The sequence below is a fragment of the Pseudorasbora parva genome, chromosome 15 (genome assembly GCF_024679245.1).
Source record: "Pseudorasbora parva isolate DD20220531a chromosome 15, ASM2467924v1, whole genome shotgun sequence".
Classification (NCBI taxonomy): Eukaryota; Metazoa; Chordata; class Actinopteri; order Cypriniformes; family Gobionidae; genus Pseudorasbora; species Pseudorasbora parva.
In genome coordinates, this window is record NC_090186.1 from 45,221,871 (window position 1) to 45,247,331 (window position 25,461).

The 25,461-nt window shown below is 37.1% G+C and overlaps 2 protein-coding genes across 4 annotated transcripts in view; one reads left to right on the forward strand and one right to left on the reverse strand.

Annotated features, from left to right (window-relative positions):
* The window catches only part of LOC137041735 (armadillo-like helical domain-containing protein 4), a 281,479-nt gene that overhangs the window by 242,647 nt on the left and 13,371 nt on the right, over positions 1 to 25,461 (reverse strand). For all 3 annotated transcript variants that reach the window (XM_067418342.1, XM_067418344.1, XM_067418343.1), the window contains exon 8: positions 25,299 to 25,401. In XM_067418342.1, the coding sequence (XP_067274443.1) occupies positions 25,330 to 25,401 (72 nt within the window). In that variant the 3' untranslated portion in view covers positions 25,299 to 25,329. The remainder of the gene's footprint in view (positions 1 to 25,298; positions 25,402 to 25,461) is intronic.
* hsp90aa1.2 (heat shock protein 90, alpha (cytosolic), class A member 1, tandem duplicate 2) lies at positions 68 to 13,597 on the forward strand. The gene is made up of 11 exons (XM_067418337.1): positions 68 to 227; positions 2,316 to 2,468; positions 3,695 to 4,061; positions 4,139 to 4,272; positions 5,290 to 5,619; positions 7,890 to 8,055; positions 9,688 to 9,878; positions 10,772 to 10,919; positions 10,997 to 11,265; positions 12,239 to 12,572; positions 13,306 to 13,597. Exons 2-11 carry the CDS (start codon positions 2,316 to 2,318, stop codon positions 13,413 to 13,415), a joined length of 2,202 nt encoding a protein of 733 aa, XP_067274438.1. The 5' UTR covers positions 68 to 227; the 3' UTR covers positions 13,416 to 13,597.

Here is a 25,461-nt window from a genome sequence, read left to right on the forward strand (position 1 = left end):
GTGGATGATTGACAGCTAAACCCCGCCCCCCGCGCCCATTGGAAAGCACTGAGAAGATTCCAGAGATTTGTGGAACGTCCGCGTTCTCGAACTCTCCCAGCTGGACGTATATAAGCGCGCCACCGGCGTAACGCACGCGCTACTTTACGCAAAGTGACAGTTGAGAAGAAAAGCCTCAGCTTTCAACTGAAGCGGCTAATCTCATTCACTTTAATAAACCATTAAAGGTAAGACAATACAATCGGAATAACATCATAATTCGATAACATTTGGCTTGTTTTTGTTATTATACCTGGATGTTGTGAGGATATTCGACGTTTAATCGCGTTTCATTAATTCCGTTAACATTTGTGATGCTACTGGACATTTACACGGAACTTGTATCTTGGCAAATATTATGTTAAATGTAAAGTTTAAATGTTTATTTACCTCATTAAGTCGCTGTTGCTACATTTAAAACGGCATAAAATTAACTTCAATGATAAGTCCTCAGACCATCTGTAACGTAGTTTTACCTCAGAGGATTTTCATCGGATTAAATGATGCTATTAAAAGATTCACGATCAATAAATGTGTTTATTAAAGCATCCGAGAACATCATTATTGCATGTGCATTTTTATTAGAGTATGTTTTAAAGATGTGAGTTGTATACGCTCATTTCGAGGATGTCCATATTATAACGTTAAGTTACGTTTCGCGAACGTATTGGTGTTTTTAACGCATGAAATTAATTGTATTAATGTTTAATTAATGTATTATTAAACGTGTGTACAGTAATATCTGAAGTGATGTAGTTCGTGTTAATGTATGAAGAGTTTGGTAGGTTCTAGAAGCTTGTAATGAGCCGCTCGGACCGACAGGTGGCGCTCAAGCCCTTCAGATTTATCATCCAGCTTCCTTTCAATTCAATATAAATGCTATAAAAATATCAGAATTAAATCATTTTTAATGGCTTGCACCCTTCAAGAAGCACTTTAGTAATATAACAGAGTGCTTTTTGAAATGCTTAGGCAAATTAATAATGATCGAATAGTAAAATTAAAATACACATAATAATAAAAAATCTATCAAAAGAAGACATTGTACATGTTTTTTGTGGTATATTAAAAATGATTAGTCCGTAATTAAATATGGCTAATAATTTAACTACTATTCCATCATTTAAAAAAAATAAAAAAACATTTAATAGATTTTTTCAAATTGCATGTATTTGAAAAAAAAATCTGATATTATGTATAATTTAGCTAGTTTCACAATGTAAAGAAATGCATATTTAACAAAAAAAAAATTTGGGGCCGATAATGAATAATTTAGCTACTATTTCATAATTTAAAAAAATACATAATATTTAATAGATTTTTTTTGTATTTTGTATATTAACATTTTTGGCTGATAATGCATCATTTAATTATCATTTCATCATTTAAAAAAAATAATTTAAGTACTATTTAAATTAAATGGATAATATTTATTATTTTTGTCTGATAATGATTTTCATAAAGTAGACTATGACATCTAGACATTAAAAAGAGTGCTTTAAGTTTTTCAGTGTTTTATAAAGCTACTCGATTCAAGAACAGTTGCAATACTGATAATTTTTTTTAATTAAATAAAATATGTACATCTAATTTTCCATATATTAAACAGCTTTTCATGCGTGCATAACTCAAAACTGATGATTGATGTATTTATATTGAGTTCATAGCAGTGACAAAAATTGTATTTTTATTAAATTAATGGGGATTTTATCTTTCAAAGTTGTTTTACATTGTTTTTACTGAATTAAATCTATGCATCATCTTTTGTCAAGACCATTATTTATATAGCTTATGAATTTATATAAGTCACTTTACAGTAACAAATTAGTTAAATTAGAATAAAAAGACACAATCAAATAAAATCAGGCCAGCCTTCGCTCCCCACGGTCATCAATGAGCCTTGGCCGCCCATGACCCTGTGGCCGGTTCTCCACTGGTCCTTCCTTGGAGCACTTTTGATAGATACTGACCACTGCAGACCGGGAACAGCCCACAAGAGCTGCAGTTTTGGAGATGCTCTGACCCAGTCGTCTAGCCGTCACAATCTGGCCAAACTCGCTCAAATCCTTACGCTTGCCCATTTCTCCTGCTTCACACACATCAACTCTGAGGATGTTCACTTGCTGCCTAATATATCCCACCCACTAACAGGAGAGATCATCAGTGGTATTAACCGGTCATAATGTAATCGGTGTATATCGCACACCCCTAGGTGCCAGTTATCCATATCAAATATTGTGTATATTATATAACTATGTTGTGCTTGTCTCACACAGATGCCAGAGGCCCATGAGCAGCCAATGGAGGAGGAGGAGGCGGAGACCTTCGCATTTCAGGCTGAGATCGCTCAGCTCATGTCCCTGATCATCAACACCTTCTATTCCAACAAAGAGATCTTCCTCAGAGAGCTCATCTCCAACTCTTCAGATGTGCGTAACTCTGTAAACTAGGGCTGCAACTAACAATTATTCTGATAATTATTCCGATTTATTGGACAAAAGGGCTATTTTTTATTTTATTGACAAAACACTATTCCACGTCCTGTCTAATGCTGGCCTTCAAACAAACGTGTCAGCTGAGTGCTATGAACACACACATAGTAAATATCACCATTACACAAATGGTTTTACAATGAACAAAACAAACAAACATAATATAAATAAATAACGGGGCTATTGTAGTTTTTCAATGGTAACCACAAATTAATCATTGTTATGCTTCAAATCCATAGTTTAACTATATTATTGTATGTGTGTGGTTATACAAATGGTAACCAATACGGCAAAAGCATGGTTTTAGTATCTAATATAACCATGGTTAATTTCCATGAGGGTGTACCCGACTAATCGATTAATGAAAATCAATATCGGTGATTTTCATTATCGATTATTTGTTGCAGCCCTACTATAAACTATAACTATAGGCGTTCCTCATAACTATTATAGTGTTAAACACACTCCCTATGGACTAGTTTGGGTTACACTTTTTAACAGTGATGTAATACTAACTCAAATAAGTGCTGAGTAATATTAACTGCATGTACTTACTGAATAGTGCAGGTTAGTCGCTTGTAATTATGCATGATTTACTGTTATCACTATAGAAAAGCACATGCAGTAATGTCACCTTACAATGAAATGTTATCCTAAGAAACGTAAATAAAGCCTTTTTTGTTAAATTATGGAATAGTTGTTAAATTATACATTATATCATCAAAAATTGTAGATCAGCAAAATACAACAAATCAATTAAATATGTAATTTTATTTAATTATGGATTAGTTAAATTATACATTATTACAGCAAACATTTAAAATACACAATAAAAAATATTAAATGCGTACGTTTTTAAATTATGAAATAATAGTTAAATGATACTTTATATCAGCAAAACATTTTAACAAACAAAATACAAAAAAATATAAATATAAATGTGGTCATTTTTAAACTAAACAGTAGCTAAATGATTCATTAGCAGCCAAGTTTTTTTATAATCAAACAAAAAAAATCTATGAAATATTATGTAAATTTTAGATACATTTACAGTAAATTACAGGCAATAGATCAAAAAGTGCTTTTTAAAATATGAAATAATATTTGGCATGCATGTTATCTAGACAAGCGTTATTAAATATATTTCTTATATTTTCCACCAGGCTTTGGACAAAATCCGCTATGAAAGTCTCACAGACCCGAGCAAGCTGGACTCAGGAAAAGACCTGAAAATCGAAATCATTCCTAACATACAAGAGCGCACGCTCACAATCATTGATACCGGCATCGGCATGACCAAAGCGGACCTCATCAATAATCTGGGCACCATCGCCAAATCTGGCACTAAGGCCTTCATGGAGGCTCTGCAGGCGGGAGCGGACATTTCCATGATTGGTCAATTTGGTGTGGGTTTCTATTCCGCCTACCTGGTGGCGGAGAAAGTCACGGTCATCACCAAACATAATGATGATGAGCAGTATGCATGGGAGTCGTCCGCGGGCGGATCCTTCACCGTTAAAGTGGACAGCTGTAAGTGCCAATATTGTATATTTGGTAAAAGTATTATATTGCACTAGAACTGTAACGTGAAATGATTTCTTTTGTAGCCGAGTCAATCGGCCGAGGCACAAAAGTGATCCTGCATCTGAAGGAGGACCAGACTGAGTACATTGAAGAGCGACGAATCAAAGAGATCGTGAAGAAGCATTCGCAGTTCATCGGATACCCCATCACACTCTTTGTAAGTCAGAACTCAACCAATGCAGCAATTAATTGATTAATTAATTAATTAAATGCACATTCACATGTTGACGGCTAATGGTCACGCGACATGCAGGTCAGCACATACAATCTTTATTTTGATTGGTTTCATTTTATAACTAAATATCTACATTATATCAGCAAAAACTTCAATGCACATAAATAAATCTGTAATTTTTATTATTTTTTATTATGGAATAGTAGTTAAATTATACATTATATCAGCAAAAAAGTAAGTAAAATGCATAAAAATCTATTAAATATATTAGATAAATGATACATTATCATCAAAAACGTAGATACACAATTAATAATCAATTAAATATGGTCATTTTTTTCAAATTATGGATTAATTTAATAATACATTATATCAAAAAATATTTTAAATAAACAAAATACCAAAATTACCAATTTAATGTTGTTTTTTTGTTTTTTATTATGGAGTAATTAAATTGAGTTATACTAGCAAAACATTTAAATACAAATAAAATACATTAATCTATTAAATATGGTCTTTTTTAACTATGGATTAGTTAAATTATACATTATATCAGCAAATATTTTAAAATAACAAAATACCAAAAATCAATTGCATTTTTTTATTGATTAGTTCAATTATGCGTTATATTAGCAAACAATTTAAATACGAATAATTTAAAATTAATATATTAAATATAATTTTTTTAAATAATGGAGTATGATACATAATTTCAGCAAAAAAATGAATAAGATTTTTTTTTTTTAAATATGATGTCATTTTTTACATTATGGAAAATTAGCTACTGTCATTTAAGAAAAATGACATCATATGCTAAAGTAACATTTTCAAAAAAACATCAGCAGCAAATTTTCTCGACTAGTTCCTTTATGAAGCTGTAATTATTTCAACACACATTTAAATGGACAAATTCAGCAATTTATTTTTGAAGATTACAGATTGGTAATTTGAGATGTGCTTTATGCACGTTTTTAAAATGATCAAACCTTGTGGTTTCAGGTCGAGAAGGAGCGTGACAAGGAGGTGAGTGATGATGAGGCGGAAGAGGAGGAGGAGAAGAAAAAGGAGAAAGAAGAAGAAGAGGAGGGCGAGAAGGACGAGGACAAGCCTGAGATCGAAGACGTGGGCTCAGACGACGAGGACCATGACGATAAGAGCTGCGATAAGAAGAAGAAAAAGAAGAAGATTAAGGAGAAGTACATCGACCAGGAGGAGCTCAACAAGACCAAACCCCTGTGGACCCGCAACCCCGACGATATTACCAACGAGGAGTACGGCGAGTTCTACAAGAGCCTGACCAACGACTGGGAGGACCACCTGGCCGTCAAGGTACATAAGCAGACACTAATGAAGAGTACGGTATAAATAAAATCTAATATTATTAGATGCTTACACTTCGATCCCAGTTCACACACGAACATGACGTTTTCTTGCCATTTATCAGGAAACTCTTTAATGTGGCGTGACTGATCGCTGTATAGGCGAGTGAACATGATCGTCATAATCAGTGAATAAACATGAATTAATTCATATGTGGCGTAATCGCTCAATCAGTGTCTCAATGGCGGAGAGGCGTCAAATAATGTTCATTATTTCAGCCTTTATTTTTATTATATTAGCCTATACTGTATATTCATTATATTAGCCTATTTATGACCTATATTAGCTTATATATTCACGATATTAGCCGATATATTCACGATATTAGCCTATATATTCACGATATTAGCCGATATATTCACTATATTAGCCTATATATTCACTATATTAGCCTACATATTCACGATATTAGCCGATATATTCACTATATTAGCCTATATATTCACTATATTAGCCTATATATTCACGATATTAGCCGATATATTCACGATATTAGCCTATATATTCACGATATTAGCCGATATATTCACGATATTAGCCGATATATTCACTATATTAGCCTATATATTCACTATATTAGCCTATATATTCACTATATTAGCCTATATATTCACTATATTAGCCTATATATTCACTATATTAGCCGATATATTCACTATATTAGCCGATATATTCACTATATTAGCCTATATATTCACTATATTAGCCTATATATTCACTATATTAGCCTATATATTCACTATATTAGCCTATATATTCACTATATTAGCCTATATATTCACTATATTAGCCTATATATTCACTATATTAGCCTATATATTCACTATATTAGCCTATATATTCACGATATTAGCCGATATATTCACGATATTAGCCTATATATTCACGATATTAGCCGATATATTCACTATATTAGCCTATATATTCACTATATTAGCCTACATATTCACGATATTAGCCGATATATTCACTATATTAGCCTATATATTCACTATATTAGCCTATATATTCACGATATTAGCCGATATATTCACGATATTAGCCTATATATTCACGATATTAGCCGATATATTCACGATATTAGCCGATATATTCACGATATTAGCCGATATATTCACTATATTAGCCTATATATTCACTATATTAGCCTATATATTCACTATATTAGCCTATATATTCACTATATTAGCCTATATATTCACTATATTAGCCTATATATTCACTATATTAGCCTATATATTCAATATATTAGCCTATATATTCACTACATTAGCCTATATATTCATTATATTAACCTATATATTCACTATATTACCTATATATTCATTATATTAGCCTATATATTCATTATATTAGCCTATATATTCATTATATTAGCCTATATACTCACTATATTAGCCTATTTATTAATGATATTAGCCTATATATTTACTATATTAGCCTATATACTCACTATATTAACCTATATATTTACTATATTAGCCTGTTTATTAATGATATTAGCCTATATATTCACTATATTAGCCTATATATTCACTATATTAGCCTATATACTCACTATATTAGCCTATATATTTACTATTTTAGCCTGTTTATTAATGATATTAGCCTATATATTTACTATATTAGCCTATATATTTACTATATTAGCCTATATATTTACTATATTAGCCTATATATTTACTATTTTAGCCTGTTTATTAATGATATTAGCATATATATTTACTATATTAGCCTATATATTTACTATATTAGCCTATATATTCACTATATTAGCCTATATACTCACTATACTAACCTATATATTTACTATATTAGCCTATTTATTCACTATAGTAGCCTATTTATTCACTATATTAGGCTATTTATTCATTATATTAGCCTGATTTCTCTAGTAAACTCACAGCTGTGGACATTGTAGGACTTCTGAGGTAAATGTGAAGCTTGTTCACAAACTGTTTTATTGACGTCTGTCCATGTTTATTCATTGATTATGACGATCATGTTCACTTGCCTATACAGGGATCAGTCACGCCACATTAAAGAGCGGCAAAAGGGCATTGAGTTTCCTGATGAATGGACAGAATACTTCATATGTGAACTGGCATTGAAGTGTAAAACGAGCCGACTGTTAAAGATTGCGTTCAGTGCCATTGTTCGTATGAATACGTTCCTATTGCCGAGTGTAACGGCTGATTGTGTGTTTGTTTCTCCGACAGCACTTTTCGGTGGAGGGTCAGCTGGAGTTCCGTGCGCTGCTCTTCGTGCCGCGTAGAGCCCCGTTCGATCTCTTTGAGAACAAGAAGAAGAAGAATAACATCAAGTTATACGTGCGTAGGGTCTTCATCATGGACAACTGCGACGAGCTCATCCCAGAGTACCTCAGTAAGAATCAATCACAGTCTGATTCTGACTCGTAAGACGCAAACGCCAGACAGATTTCAGTGTTCCTAGGTAATCTTAACCTAGAAGTGTTATTTATTTCTGTTTTAACCCTGTAAATGACATGCATAAATCAGAAATGGATGAGTTTATTTAGACGAAGGACTCTATTTTAATGTCTGAGCTCCTGGCACAGCTGCTCTTAGGGCGTCAGAATCCACTTTTGCTAGTTTAATGACCGGAAAAATGGTCTGCACTCCGGCTCTGGTCTAAAAGGGTCGTCGCTTGCCTCTTAATGGGTCTTGGGTGTGTTAACAAGCTATAAACCAATCAGTCTCATCTCCCTTTCCCTTTAAAAGCCAATTGTGCTCGAGCCATGAGTGGATTCACTATTGACATGAGGAGAGACTGAACACTTCTCCAGAGAGGAATCCTTTATTTTTAATATTTAAACGCGTGTTTAATAGGGATGGCTCTACCTCAGTTTTGGCTTTGGTACGGTACCACAATCTAATATCGAAGTACTGATATTAAAACACACTTGTTTTACACACTCTCACGAGTTTGAGGTTTATGATCGGGAGATTACTGCAAATGTTTATTATTAATTTAATCAACAAAGATTATCACATCCAATCAGACATTTGAAAACTTTCTTGTGAAAGTAATTTCAGCAATATTGCGCAGGTTTAATGGTCAGTGGTTTCATTTCCTCACAATAGCAACTCTCCAACAATGCTCTGAACACACCTGGTTTAAACCAAGCCTGCAGTCTCCCTCTCATTTACTGAAGCTTTCGCGCCTCGATCGCCCCCCGGTGACCGGTCCCAGTATAGCCGCCCCTCTGTGTTTTCTAATGGACGCGAGGCAAACTAAATAATTAAATTACACTTCAAAAATGTTTCCCCAAAGTTAGTTTATGTCACTGAAGGCAGTTATCATCACGATGATTTCATTTCAGGTGTTCGTTTTAAAAATAAGTTTACTTTGAGTTAGTTATTTGATGCTATAAAAACGGGGGTGTGACGTCATGATTGACAGCTGAGACTGACGGCTTCTCTGAGTGAAGTTGTCACTGAGGCACTAACGGACTTTTTTCGAAATTTTTGGGAGCAGATTAGAGCTTTAGCTTTAATTTCTACATTTCCATAACTGTTTATTTCACACCAACATAATTAATTGTTCTGCATCTGCGAGAGTGTGGGCGGGCTTTGATATCGCGACTGTACTTCCTGCTCTACTTCCTGCGCTCTACTGCGCAACTCCGGTCCCGAAATCGCTACTGCGCAGACTCGGTCCCAAGATGTCAGCGCCGTGCAAGGCTGCCTGAAAGCTTCAAATCTGCCAAGCGGAAACCGATGATGTCGAGTCGTCCATATTTTTTTATGGTCTATGGTTTAAACCAGTAGCCCAATTGGGGAAGAGACAGCACACACACACACACACTATAATGGGGGAACAGATGCGCCAGTGCATTTCATATTTAAACAAGAGGAGCTGAACATGAGAACTAGAAGAACACACTTGTTGCAGGTGTATGACAGGGCCCATTATATTTAAAAAGTCTGAGCTATTATCAGACAGACATATAAAGGCCTTCAGTGCATATCTAATATGATCCATCTTTCCCAACAGACTTCATTAAGGGTGTTGTGGACTCTGAGGATCTGCCATTGAACATCTCCAGAGAAATGCTTCAACAGAGCAAGATCCTGAAGGTGATCCGCAAGAACCTGGTCAAGAAGTGTCTGGAGCTCTTCACCGAACTCGCAGAGGACAAAGACAACTACAAGAAGCTTTATGAGCACTTCTCCAAGAACATCAAGGTGAAAACTGATGCTCTTATCGCTTTATAGGGCCCTATGATGATCCACACACACACACACTGAAGCACGCGTGATGCTCTCAGTGTTTTTCAGCCTCTATATGAGCACATGAACTTCATCTACAGAGTCAATTCATCAGCATTTAACATTTCATTTGAGAAAAACTATTGGCAGAATCTCAAAGCTCTTCACCCGTCAAAATAAAAGTCCTGTTTAACTTGAAGAAGTTGTGACAGAAATATATATATAACTGTTGTACAGTAGAAATGAGCTATGTCTCAATGTAATAATAATACTATCACTAATAATAATATTCTTAGTACTATTACTAAATTGATGGTAAGTTACATGTCATGGTTTAAATGAATTAGACTTTTTTTTCATTCCCAAAATCAAATTCAACCATTAAAATGTAAAATAAATTAATTAATCCAGAATTGTTTTTATTATTATTATTATTTGTTTGACAAAAAAAGTTTCATTTCATGGTTAAAAATGACCTTCATTTGATTGCCAGAAAAAATAATTATGATTTCAGTTAATTATACATGTTTTTTGATTACTACAATTTAATTTAACCATTAAAATGTAAAAATAAATAACAAAAAAATAGTTTTTCTGGATTTATTTGTTTGAGCAAAAACATTATTTGTTTTTTAACCATGATATGAAACTTTTAGGCCTTCATTTGATTGGCAGAAAAAATAAAATGCACAACAGGGAATTATGATATCAATTCATTAGACGTGTTTTTGGATTACTAAAAATTTTGATTTTAAATCTAAAAAATAAATAAATGGAATTTGGGAAAAAACATAATGCCTTTCATAGGTCTCTACACCGAAACTCTTTATCGTAGAACTTTAATAAATGATATTTTCCTTGTGTTTTAGCTCGGCATCCATGAGGACTCTCAGAACCGCAAGAAACTCTCCGAGCTGCTTCGCTACTACACATCGGCTTCTGGAGACGAGATGATTTCCCTCAAGGATTACGTCACACGCATGAAGGACACCCAGAAGCACATCTACTACATCACCGGTTAGTAATTGGGTCATGAATTTAAACATCTTTACCCAGAAATACCTTTTTCTTACAATTGTGAAAACTCTCCAAAGGCGAGACCAAAGATCAGGTGGCCAACTCGGCCTTCGTGGAGCGTCTGCGTAAGGCCGGTCTGGAGGTGATCTACATGATCGAGCCCATTGATGAGTATTGCGTTCAGCAGCTGAAGGAGTTCGATGGCAAGAATTTGGTGTCCGTGACCAAAGAGGGTCTGGAGCTTCCTGAGGACGAGGACGAGAAGAAGAAGCAGGAGGAGTTGAAGGCCAAGTTTGAAAACCTGTGCAAAATCATGAAGGACATCCTGGAGAAGAAGGTGGAGAAGGTAACGGGCGAAGATCCTCCTCAAGCCCTCATAGGAATTAAAATACGTTTGTATATTTTTACGTACCCCTTAAAGGAACACTCCACTTTTTTAGAGAATAGGCTTATTTTTCAACTCCCTTAGAGTTAAACAGTTTTAACTCTAAGGGAGTTTTACACTGCAAAAAATGCTCTCCTTATTTAGTATTTTTGTCTCGTTTCCAGTCGAAATATCTAAATATTCTTAAATCAAGATGCATTTACTGGATAAGTGAAATGACATAAGATATATTGTCTCTTGTTTTCTGGTGAAAAATATCTAAATTAATTATCTGCCAATACAGCAAGAAGGTTCATCAGAGCCAATCAGATTCAAGTAGTGTTAATTTCGTCAGACGAGACGAGACTAAATATGTTCGTCAATGACCTTTTTTTCCATGACTAAGACGAGACGATGACGAGACTGCACCAGTCCGAAAACACTGACTAACATTATTGATGATGAAAAAAAGAAGAGACTAAAATACTAAGATAAATTCTCTCTTCATTTTCGTTTACAATCGTCGCTACTTTTTCTTCACGAGAGAGAATATTCAGCTGCCTTCAAAATATTCCGAACGCGTTTGCGCTTCTGTTGCTGCCATCCTGTGGCTGCAACATGAAACTGTATAGTAACTTGTATATCATAATTGCTTACTTATTTTTAGGTTTTGCATTGGAATAAATATTTAAATAAAACTTGACTAACTATAAGATATGTGAATGACTTAATATGACTAAAACTCTAGTGTAATTTAGCAAAAGACTAAGAAGGTGACAAAATTAGCACTAGATTTAAGCATTTAACGTCCCCGTTTTTTAAACATATTTATTGTTGTTACTTTTCCTACACTATTTTTCTCAAATTGTTTCGCGGACCCCTGTTTGAAAAGCATTTGCAGTAGTCAGATGAGATTGTTAACGTGTGTGTGTGTGTGTGTGTGTTTTTGCATCAGGTCACTGTCTCGAACCGGCTGGTTTCGTCCCCTTGCTGTATCGTCACAAGCACATACGGATGGACGGCCAACATGGAGAGGATCATGAAGGCCCAGGCCCTGAGAGACAACTCCACCATGGGCTACATGGCTGCCAAAAAACATCTGGAGATCAACCCCGACCATCCCATCGTGGAGACGCTGCGGCAGAAAGCAGAAGCCGACAAAAACGACAAATCTGTGAAAGATCTGGTCATCCTTCTGTTCGAAACGGCCCTGCTCTCCTCAGGCTTCACACTGGATGACCCGCAGACACACTCCAACCGCATCTACAGGATGATCAAACTCGGCCTCGGTCAGTTAACTCATGGCAATCATGTGTTTAAATCACAAGTTAACTCACGACAATCAATTGATTAATTGCGAATTACTCACAACAGTCGCGTGATTTAGTTGAAAGGTAACTCATGACAATCATATGATTAATCGTCAGTCAACTCGTGGCAATCATTCGATTAATCGCAAGTTAACTCACAACATCCATGCGATTAATTGAAAGTTAACTCATGCTAATCATTCGATTAATCACTAGTCAACTCACAACAATCATGTGATTAATCATGATGTAACTCACAACATTCATGCGATTTTGATGAAAGTTAACTCATGATAATAATACGATTAATTGTGAGTCAAATCATGGTGAGTTAACTCACAACAGCCTGCGATTAATCGCAAGTTAACTCATGACAATCATTTGATTAATTGCGAGTCAAATCATGGTGAGTTAACTCACAACAGCCTGCGATTAATCACAAGTTAACTCATGACAACCGTGATTAATCGCAAGTCAACTCATGGCAATCACACGATAAATTGCGAGTCAACACATGGCAATCATGCGAATAATCGCAATTTAACTCACAGCAAACATGAGATTATTCACGATTAAATATTTTAATTGATTGACAGCCCTAGTTTAAAGACTTTTTTTTTTAACTTAAACTGTAAAAACCGTGTTTAACCCGGTCTGGCGCGACAGGAAGCAGTGAGGAATGAGAAGTGACTGTGTGTGTGTGTGTTTGCAGGCATCGATGAGGACGAGCTTCCCACAGAAGAGCCGAGCGCGGCTCCGGTGGAGGACATGCCCCCGCTGGAGGGAGACGAGGATGCATCCCGCATGGAGGAGGTCGACTAATCATCTGCTTCTTCTTTCCTAACTCTAACCCTAACCCTTTTCTATTATTTTGAGTTGTACATGCATTTCTTTTTGTATTTAATGACATTCCAATGTTGATTTTGAGTGTTTATGTTTATGTAAAGTATGACACAGATACTGTATTATTGAAATAAAGTTCACCGTAACAGGTCATGTGACTATTGGCTGATGTTGCCTTGAGTTTCTGCTTCAAACTGATGTGAGAATCATTGAGCCTGAGGCGGACAGTAGTGGAGTATTTATTACTTCATACTCAAGTACATTTTTAAGTACACAATGCAAAATATGCTCTCCTTATGTAGTATTTTTTTTCTTGTTTCCAGTCCAAATATCCAAATATTCTTAAATCAAGATGCATTTACTAGATCAGTTAAACAACATGAGATATTTGTTCTTATTTTGTTGAAAAGAAAATCAAACTGAAGAGTTTTTGCTTAAAACAGGCAAAATGATCTGCCAATGGGGTGAGAAAAATAATCTGATTCATGTTTGGGACGGAAACAAGATTTCAATCAGAAATAAGATTTGTAAGTCGTTGGATAAAAGCGTCTGCTCAATGATTAAATGTAAATGATTTAAGAATATTTAGATAATTGGACTGGAAACTTACTTCACTACATTTCATAAATAAAAGTTGTTTTCTTACCTTTAAAAACTTAATTACATTAAAAATGTATTACTTTCTTGTTCTCAAGTAAAACTTTGAATACTTTTACTTGATTAAAAGTATATAGTACTACATGTTTAATGTAATTAAGTATTAAATGATATTCAATATGAAATATATTACTGTAAAAAATACAACCTTATGTTTTGGAAGGTTGTGAAGCAGAAGTTTTCCAAAGAAGCACACTGATCAAGGACATATACCTGAAAAACAAAATGCAATAATTATGGTCTATTTTTGCCTTTGAAAATTGTGTGTGTGTGTGTGTGTGTGTGAGAGAGAGAGAGAGAGAGAGAGTAAACAGCAGTTTAACCAGGAAAGATGACGTTTATGTAACAAAAATAATCGACTCCCAGTAAATGATGTAATACTTTATTTCGGTCATATTTACAGTGAATTCTTTTACTGTAAAGACATTTCACAACTTTGACAAAAAAAGCGATTAAACAACAAGCCTGCAGTAAATGTATGATCCATAATCCGAAAGTTTGAGCTCATAGATCTGGACAGATCAGATTGTCATCAAAAACAACATTTTGCATCATTACAATCATATTTACAGTGCGTGTGTTTGTGTGTGTGTGTGTGTGTGTGTGTGTGTTAGACCAATAACACCATAACCCTAACCCATTTTACATTCATATCAACCGGTGTTTTAAGCGCTGATGTCAGTAAGAGCTGAAGCACGTTTGATCATGTTTTAATATGCAATCATGAATGAGACTGTAATGTGGCGAGTGTGTGTCAGGTGATGCACTATTACACCACAACACTGAGTTACTGGAGATCTGAAGGTGTTCAATAATGTCTGACATGATCACGAGACTGAGGGATTTTAAACTCTTTATTAAATACTGAGCGCTTGAAGAAAAGAGACCGATTCTCAACCGAACCCGTCACTGCACTTACTGTGTGTGTGTGTGTGTGTGTGTGTGTGTGTGTGTGTGAGTGTGTGAGTGAGTGAGTGTACTTGTTTATATTACATTGTGTAACCCATGTTAAATGTGGTGCCTTAGGAAAATAAATATATATATAAATAAATATATATATATAATTGTATAGTCTAATAGTTGTATTTCTAATTAAAATATTGAAACGATCTATTAAAGTACATTGTGAATTAACTATGTATAAATAAAAATAATAATTATCATATTTGAGCGGAGATCATGTGACGTATTACACGTAACACAAGCTGTGTATGACGCAAGCGGATGACTCACGGAAGTGCGAGAGATGCGCTGAACACGAGATGAGTGATGCAGAAACGGGATTAAAAAGGTTTATATTGTTAAAATTCATTTAATATTGTTATAAACAACTTTATAATACTTTATGATTGATGATGATAAATCATTGTAGAATGATGATTGCCGATGTAAACGTGGATGCTAGATGATTGTGAAACTCCTGTGAATCTGAAGCGGGTGTTTTAAAAACTGAAAACTCGGGATTTGGTGAGTTATCTGTATTTTTCTTTTCTTTAAAAGATGTGTTTTTTGTTACCTGCATATCATTATGCATGTTGTAAAAATCGTTTTCATATTTCATGTTCATATGATTTATTTTGAGATGTTGAGTGATATATTTTGTTAAGCTATGAATGAATATTGATGTCCATATCAATATGAGTATAATATACATTTCTCAATATGCCTGTAAAATAACATGCTTGACATGAAAAGTTGTGATGCATATTTAAACACAGTTTAAATAGGAAAAAGAGAAGTTGATGAGATTGTTATATATTAATGACACTGTTTTGGTAAAACAGGTCAGGTTTGTTGATTTGAGTTGAAAACCTCTCTCATGGATTTGAGATGGCGAGCCACCAAAATTGAATGCTGATTCCTGGACCTGGGAAAGCACACTTTTGTTGTATCCACTGTATTAAGGACATTCGTTGCGTTGCATCAACTTGCTTCAGGAGGACAATTCTCTTTCCTTTGGATACTTCTCTGAACTGGTAGGACTGAGCCGATTTGGCACTCACTCACTGGACTTGTTAAAGGACCATTCTTGGACAAATTCAGACAAAGAGTTATAACAAGGGTATTTGGTTATTGCGTGTGAGTTAAATGTATATTTTGTATTTAATTTTGTTTCTTTTCCATTTCAATGTGATAAGAGATTTCAGTTTTGCTGACTGGTTATTTGTGGTTTTATTACCTTGTTACGGGGTTTTGTTAAAGAAGGTTCTGGTTTGAACGCAATATAGAACAAAAATCCCCAAATTTAAAGAGACAGTTAAGTTTAATAGCTGTCTGAAATACAGAAAATAAATAAACGATAAACGGTCTTACTACAGTCTGCAAATTGAGGTAACGTACATTCAATTATTTCAAGAGAAAAAAAAGAAATCGAAATCTTAACAGAATAAGAGAAACAAGACAAGAGATAACACAGAGAATTCATATTTTGTTTATCAATTTATTGTTTTATAATTTATTTCCGTCTCCAAATCTTGTTTGTTTTGTCTATGTGACTGTTAAATTACAAATATATTTTCTTGAGTAATTTTCCTCATATGCTTCTGTGGTTTATTTACTGCCAGTATTAATTCTGTTCTCCACCAACCTAGAAACTGGTCCATCGCTCTAACGTTATGTTGAGGGCACTTGTTACATAAATTTTGGCGAGCCAGCCAGGAGAACAGTGGTAGTAAATATCTTGTGAACAGGTTCACAAAACAAAACAAAACTGATTATACAAAACTAAGATCACGTTAGTCTTAAGAAACATGGATGTCGTTGAAATGGAGAAAGTTAAAGTTGCGAATTCTGTGATAGTTCGTGGGTTGACTGACACAGAGTTTGACGAAGACTTAGTTGAATTTCTAAATAAGCACGGACGTGTTAGTAGACATCTGAGAGTAGATGACCCAAAGTCGCCTTTTCATAGAGACGTGATTGTAGAATATGAAAGCTGTGCTGCCCTTGAAACTCTTGAACCCGTGTTGCCGTACACTTTCAGAAGCCCTCATAACGTCTCTTATGTCATAACACTCTTGTCAAGCGCCTACTTGCCAGTAGCCACCAAGCAAGCTACCGCCGTTTACTTCTCTGAGCTGCAGAAATTGGCAACGATTAGTGGAAAGACTTTTGAGGAACTTCTCAGAGAGCAGTTATCTCAAGCCACTACATCAAGTGCTGCAATTGCAACAGATGAAAATGAGCCAAAGTTTTCCTTAGGGACTGCCACTCCCACGTATGATCCTCTTACCTCATTCAAAGGAGGGAAAGGCGCAGGATGTCAAAGCCCAGAGACTGTACGTTCAGTGGTAATTGAAAAGAAAATGTCAGCTTTGGATGTGGCTGATTTAAATCCACCTGAAATCCAGCGTGTGGTAGTTGAACACTTGATAAAGAATGAGGGAGTTCCCCACATGCATTCACCATTCAGACTTAGGGTCTTTTCTGGGAAAATTCCACGTCCGAGCACTGAAGTTGATTATGATGCTTGGAGAGGGAGTGTTGAACTGATTCTCCAGGATCCTTCTCTTTCTGATTTGCACAGATCCAGAAAAATATTAGACAGCTTGTTACCTCCAGCATCGGAGATTGTGAGGCATTTGGGTGCAACAGCTCTACCTACTGAATACCTTGACATTCTGGATTCTGCTTTTGACGCAGTTGAGGACGGGGATGATCTTTTTGCACGATTCTTGAACACATTGCAAAATGCAGGCGAAAAGCCCTCCTTGTTCCTACAGCGCTTACAGGCAGCGCTCTTAAAAGCAATAAAAAGAGGTGCTGTGTCCAATGCTGAAGCTGATAAACAGCTCTTGAAACAGTTCTGCCGAGGCTGTTGGAATGACACGTTGATAACAAACCTTCAGCTAGAGGTTAAACGGGATAGTCCACCTTCATTTTCCGAACTGCTTTTGCAGCTGCGCAGTGAAGAAAATCGACACTTTGCTAAAGAGAGCCGCATGCGTCAGCATCTGAATGTGCATCGTCATAAAGTCAGCTCCCATGTAGTATCCACAAGCTCTCTTGACGTAGAGCAAGGTGCTGCATCAGAGGGAAATGAGGTCACAGAATTAAGACGGCAAGTCACAAAACTTCAAAGTCAGCTCAGTAAGCAGAGAGCTAAACAGACAGAGAAAAATGTGCTATTGCAGAGTGATGATGTGCTTGACTTGAAGAAACAGATTGCAGAACTTCAGAGTCAGTTCACAAAGCTAGGATCTCAGAAACCTCTAAAGCAAAAAGGAGAATGTGAGCCCAAACAGGTTTACTCTAAGCCCACTCAACCAAGTGCTTTAACTACTGGCCAAAATTTTCAAGAAAGACCTAAGCCAGGATATTGTTTCCGCTGTGGCGAAGACGGGCATATCGCTTCTGGTTGCGAGAATGATCCAAACCCATCTTTAGTGAATGAAAAACGGAAGCAGCTGAGGGAGCGACAGAATCTGTGGGACCGGCAAAAGTGTCCAGGGGCCTCAGAGTCTTTAAACTGGAATTAGCCCCTGTAGCGAGACGTACAAGGGCTACTGTGTGCAGAACTAGTCTCAAAAGGCCAATAGGAAGGAAGGGTAGCTCAGAGTTATCCTGTAGTAGGGGTCAGCTGGCCAGCCTCCCAAAGGGACTGATAGGGGCCAAGTGTACTGCTCAAGTGTACATTGAAGGTAAACTATGTTCCTGCCTTTTAGACACAGGGTCGCAAGTGACAACAATTTCCCAATCCTATCATGAGCAAAACTTGTCTGAGCTAAGTATAATTCCCTTGGAGAACCTGCTGGAAGTGGAAGCCGCAAATGGGCAGGTAGTACCCTATTTGGGGTATGTAAAAATGAGAGTCAAGTTTCCTGAGGATTTTCTCGGAAGTACTGTTGAAGTATCAACACTTGCACTGGTTATTCCAGATACCAGTGGCACTGCTCAGCCAAAAGTACTAATTGGTACCAATACTTTAGACTTGGCATATGGGAAGCATCTTGAAATCAATGACTCCATCTGCAAATCCATTCCATTCGGCTACAAAGCAGTAGTGAAAACGATTGAGTATCGATGGGATCAAAGAGTAAACAGCAATGTAGGAATTGTCAGACTCCCCAGCGCTGAGGCCGCTGTCATACCTGCAGGGCAGAATCTTGTCTTGGAAGGAGTTGTGAGTGTAAAAGGACAAGTGACAGATAAATGGGTAGTGATGGAACCCCCTTCCCATTCTTCTGTTCCGGGAGGACTTTTAGTCGCTAGCTGTCTTCTTAACTTACCTGAGCATCCATCCTGTAAAGTCCCTGTAGTGCTAAAAAATGAAACCGAGCATGATATTACCATTCCTGGAAAGTGTGTAATCGCGGATGTCCATGCCATAGAGAGGGTCATTTCAAATAAGAGCACTCAGAAGGGAGCCATGTCCTCTAATGTAGAAGACAAATCTACAAAGGAACTCTGTTTTGATTTTGGCGACTCTCCAATAACCAAAGAATGGAAAGAGAGGATTACACAAGAGTTGCGGGATATGTCCGATGTTTTTGCTGTACATGATTTCGATGTTGGGCGAACTGAAAAGGTGAAGCATAGCATCAAGCTGCATGATAATACCCCTTTCAAGCACAGGGCCAGACCCATACATCCTGATGACTTCGAAGCAGTTCGTCGACATTTGGAGGAGTTGCTCGAGGCTGGAATCATCCGGGAATCGGAATCATCCTATTCGTCACCCATTGTGGTTGTCAAAAAGAAAAATGGTGATGTGAGGCTGTGTATCGACTATAGAAAATTGAACACACAGACCATAAAGGATGCTTATGCACTGCCGAATCTCGAGGAAGCCTTTTCGGCACTCCGTGGATCTAAATGGTTTTCAGTGCTTGATCTTAAGTCCGGCTATTACCAGATTGAAGTTGAGGAAAAGGATAAGCCCAAAACCGCTTTTGTTTGTCCTCTTGGGTTCTGGGAGTTCAATCGAATGCCTCAGGGGATAACGAATGCTCCCAGTACATTTCAACGACTTATGGAGAAGTGTATGGGTGATATTAACCTCACTGAAGTCCTGGTATTCTTGGACGATTTGATCGTATTTTCTGAGACACTAGAAGAACATGAAACCCGCCTTTTGCATGTCCTAAATCGCTTGAAAGACTATGGTCTGAAGCTTTCAGTAGAGAAGTGTAAATTTCTCCAGACCTCTGTTAGGTATTTGGGACATATTGTGTCACAGAACGGCGTGGAAACCGATCCTCAGAAAATAGAGACAATCAAAACCTGGCCAAGTCCTAAAACCCTCAAAGAATTACGCTCCTTCTTGGGGTTTTCCGGCTATTATCGCCGTTTCATCCGAGACTATGCTAAGATCGCAAAGCCACTAAACAACTTGACTGTCGGATACCCACCTCTCCGTAAGAACTGTAAAGGAAAGAGCAAAAGTACATCTTACCTGAGTTCCAAAGTGCCTTTTGGAGGGAGATGGACAGAGAGTTGTCAACAGGCTTTTGACACACTCATAGAGAAACTCACCACAGCACCTGTATTGGGATTCGCTGATCCCACACTCCCCTACGAGTTGCACACCGATGCTAGCACCACTGGGCTAGGTGCTGCCCTTTACCAGCAGCAGGGAGGAGAGCTACGTGCAATTGCATTTGCCAGCCGCGGGCTTTCAAGGAGTGAGTCCCGTTACCCTGCTCATAAACTCGAATTCTTGGCCCTGAAATGGGCAGTCACGGAGAAGTTCTCTGATTACCTGTATGGAGGCAGTTTTAAAGTGGTCACAGACAGCAATCCGTTGACTTATATCTTGACATCTGCAAAACTGGATGCGACAAGTTACAGATGGCTCTCTGCCTTGTCCACATTTTCTTTTACGCTTCAGTATCGTCCGGGAAAGAGCAATCTAGATGCAGATGGGTTGTCAAGACGTCCTCATGGAATGCTTACCAACGACGGGATATCACAGAAAGAGCAGGAGCGCATAAATCAGTTTACCTTGCACCACTTACCTGAGGATAGAAATTCTATCTTGGTCCACACTGAAGTTGTCCAAGCTATCAGCGACAAACATCTGGTACGCACAACTGAAGATGGTGATTACATTCCTCTAATTGAGTCCCTTTCTGTGAGTTCAGAGGCGATTCCTGAGACTTATGAGTCCTTTGAAGGATTTCCAGTGGTTCCTCAGTTAACGGAGCAAGAGCTGAAAGATAAACAAAGAGCTGATCCGGCAATACAGGAGATAATCTTACAACTGGAATCAGGGAAACCGTCCTTACCGGTACTGCGGAAAGAATTGCCAGAACTCCCATTTCTTCTGCGAGAATGGAAAAAGTTAGAGCTGAGGGATGGTATTCTTTACAGGAAAAGAGTGGATGGTGACCATACAGTTTACCAACTTGTTCTCCCAAAGGATCTAAGGCCTATTGTCATGGAGCAACTGCATGACAATATGGGTCATTTAGGTATGGAAAGAACCCTTGACCTTGCTCGAGCCCGGTTTTATTGGCCCAGGATGGCTACAGATGTGGAAGTGAAGATCAAGACATGCAACCGGTGCGTGTGCAGGAAGACTCCACCAGAGAAAGCAGCGCCATTAGTGAACATTCAGGTATCTAGGCCACTTGAGTTGGTATGTATGGATTTCTTATCTTTGGAACCAGATCGTACTAATACAAAGGACATCTTGGTGATAACTGATTACTTCACAAAATACGCTGTAGCAATCCCCACACCAAATCAGAAGGCTAAGACAGTCGCAAAAAACCTATGGGAAAATTTCATTGTTCACTATGGGGTACCTGAAAGGCTTCATAGCGATCAAGGACCTGATTTTGAGAGCAAGACCATTAAAGAGTTATGTGAGATTGCTGGAATTAGGAAAGTTCGAACTACACCGTATCATCCCAGGGGAAACCCAGTTGAAAGGTTCAACCGAACTCTGTTGAGTATGCTGGGTACTCTGAGAAACAAGGACAAAACCCATTGGAGAGATTTTGTGAAGCCTGTTGTGCATGCATATAATTGCACTAAACATGAAACTACAGGATTCACACCATATGAGTTAATGTTTGGCCGACAGCCTAGGTTGCCAATAGACCTCGCTTTCAGAGTACCTGTGAATAACAGCCATAATGAGTTCCATTCCCAGTATGTGAAAACTTTGAAAACTCATTTGCAGGAGAGTTATGAACTTGCCAGGAAGAATGCAGCAAAGGTTGCAGCAAGGAACAAGACAAGATATGACAAAAGAGTGACAGAGTCTTCACTTGATGTGGGTGATCGAGTTCTTGTCAGAAATGTGCGTCTCCGAGGAAAGCACAAATTGGCTGATAAATGGGACTCTGAAGTATACATTGTGGTAAACCGAGCTGGTGAACTTCCTGTGTACACCGTGAAACCAGAAGGAAAAGAAGGACCCTTGCGAACGCTCCACAGGGACCTATTGTTGCCTTGCGGTTTCTTGTCACCATCTGAGGAGGAAGAAAAGATGGCACACAAGCAGCAGAGAGGGCGAAAAGTTCTGAGAGAAGTAAATGAGGAAGAACCAGAGAGTTCAGAGCAGTGTCTGGATAATGACGGAGAGGACGATGATTATCTTATGCAAGGAATTGAGCCCATTTCCGAAACCATTCCGGTGAGATTTGTTAAGGAGTTTGAAGTCGTGAGAGCACCAAGAGAAATTCCCCTCAAAAGCGTTGAACCTGTAATTCAGACACAACCTGATTCAAACCCTGCCAGTGCTAATGTCAGTGATACGCATGAAGAATACCTACCTGAACCAGAATACTTACCTGAAACTCAGTCTTCTATTGGACCAGCCTCCGCTCACAGTGATATGGTACCTGAAAGAAAAAGATTTGAAGAGAGAAGTTTTCTGTCAGAAACAGGGCAACAAAGTTTGAATTCACCTGTTAATACAAGAATGGAGAACAAAACTAACACAGAGCAAAATGGAAAACCCATACCTCATGTTCCAGTGGAAAAAGACAGAGTGGATCCAGTTGAATCAGAAGCATCTGAAGAAGATACAGAGTCAGATGAATGTGAAGCTGAGAGTAGATTAAGGAAGTCCAAAAGAATGAGACAAAAATCCAAAAGACTGACTTACCCGGAATTGGGCAATCCTATGATATCTATTATTCAATCTCTTTTGCAAGGACTAAACACAGCTTTCGTTGAAACATTAGCAGAACAACCCAGATCAGTTAAGCACACTAAGATATAAGCCTTGACACTGATAGTAGTCAGAATTGCAATGCAAAGGGACTTGCATGGATTTAAAGAGGGGAGGGTGTAACCCATGTTAAATGTGGTGCCTTAGGAAAATAAATATATATATAAATAAATATATATATATAATTGTATAGTCTAATAGTTGTATTTCTAATTAAAATATTGAAACGATCTATTAAAGTACATTGTGAATTAACTATGTATAAATAAAAATAATAATTATCATATTTGAGCGGAGATCATGTGACGTATTACACGTAACACAAGCTGTGTATGACGCAAGCGGATGACTCACGGAAGTGCGAGAGATGCGCTGAACACGAGATGAGTGATGCAGAAACGGGATTAAAAAGGTTTATATTGTTAAAATTCATTTAATATTGTTATAAACAACTTTATAATACTTTATGATTGATGATGATAAATCATTGTAGAATGATGATTGCCGATGTAAACGTGGATGCTAGATGATTGTGAAACTCCTGTGAATCTGAAGCGGGTGTTTTAAAAACTGAAAACTCGGGATTTGGTGAGTTATCTGTATTTTTCTTTTCTTTAAAAGATGTGTTTTTTGTTACCTGCATATCATTATGCATGTTGTAAAAATCGTTTTCATATTTCATGTTCATATGATTTATTTTGAGATGTTGAGTGATATATTTTGTTAAGCTATGAATGAATATTGATGTCCATATCAATATGAGTATAATATACATTTCTCAATATGCCTGTAAAATAACATGCTTGACATGAAAAGTTGTGATGCATATTTAAACACAGTTTAAATAGGAAAAAGAGAAGTTGATGAGATTGTTATATATTAATGACACTGTTTTGGTAAAACAGGTCAGGTTTGTTGATTTGAGTTGAAAACCTCTCTCATGGATTTGAGATGGCGAGCCACCAAAATTGAATGCTGATTCCTGGACCTGGGAAAGCACACTTTTGTTGTATCCACTGTATTAAGGACATTCGTTGCGTTGCATCAACTTGCTTCAGGAGGACAATTCTCTTTCCTTTGGATACTTCTCTGAACTGGTAGGACTGAGCCGATTTGGCACTCACTCACTGGACTTGTTAAAGGACCATTCTTGGACAAATTCAGACAAAGAGTTATAACAAGGGTATTTGGTTATTGCGTGTGAGTTAAATGTATATTTTGTATTTAATTTTGTTTCTTTTCCATTTCAATGTGATAAGAGATTTCAGTTTTGCTGACTGGTTATTTGTGGTTTTATTACCTTGTTACGGGGTTTTGTTAAAGAAGGTTCTGGTTTGAACGCAATATAGAACAAAAATCCCCAAATTTAAAGAGACAGTTAAGTTTAATAGCTGTCTGAAATACAGAAAATAAATAAACGATAAACGGTCTTACTACAGTCTGCAAATTGAGGTAACGTACATTCAATTATTTCAAGAGAAAAAAAAGAAATCGAAATCTTAACAGAATAAGAGAAACAAGACAAGAGATAACACAGAGAATTCATATTTTGTTTATCAATTTATTGTTTTATAATTTATTTCCGTCTCCAAATCTTGTTTGTTTTGTCTATGTGACTGTTAAATTACAAATATATTTTCTTGAGTAATTTTCCTCATATGCTTCTGTGGTTTATTTACTGCCAGTATTAATTCTGTTCTCCACCAACCTAGAAACTGGTCCATCGCTCTAACGTTATGTTGAGGGCACTTGTTACAATTGACCAAATGTCCCCACAATGTAAATAGATTCATAAACATACTAAATTGTTTTTTTTTTATGTAAAAATGCAGAATGTTTCCTGTGATGGGTAGGTTTAGGGGGTGTGTGTGTGTGTGTGTGTGTGAGAGAGAGAGAGAGAGAGAGAGATGAGTAGGTTTAGGGGGGACAGTGTGTGTGTGTGGGATGAGTAGGTTTAGGGGAAGTGTGTGTGAGTGAGTGAGATGAGTAGGTTTAGGGGGGGACAGTGTGTGTGAGAGAGTGTGAGTAGGTTTAGGGGCAGAGTGTGTGTGTGTGTGTGATCAGTAGGTTTAGGGGGGGGCTGTGTGTGTGTGTGTGTGTGTGTGTAGCGGGTCAGAACTCGTCCTCTGAGCTGTCAGCCAGTAGCATGGCGTTGTCCGGGCCGCTCCGCACTTCCCTCGGCGGCTGAAGATTAAAGTCACAGGATTAGAGCATTAGTTCACTTCAGAATAAACAACTCCTGAT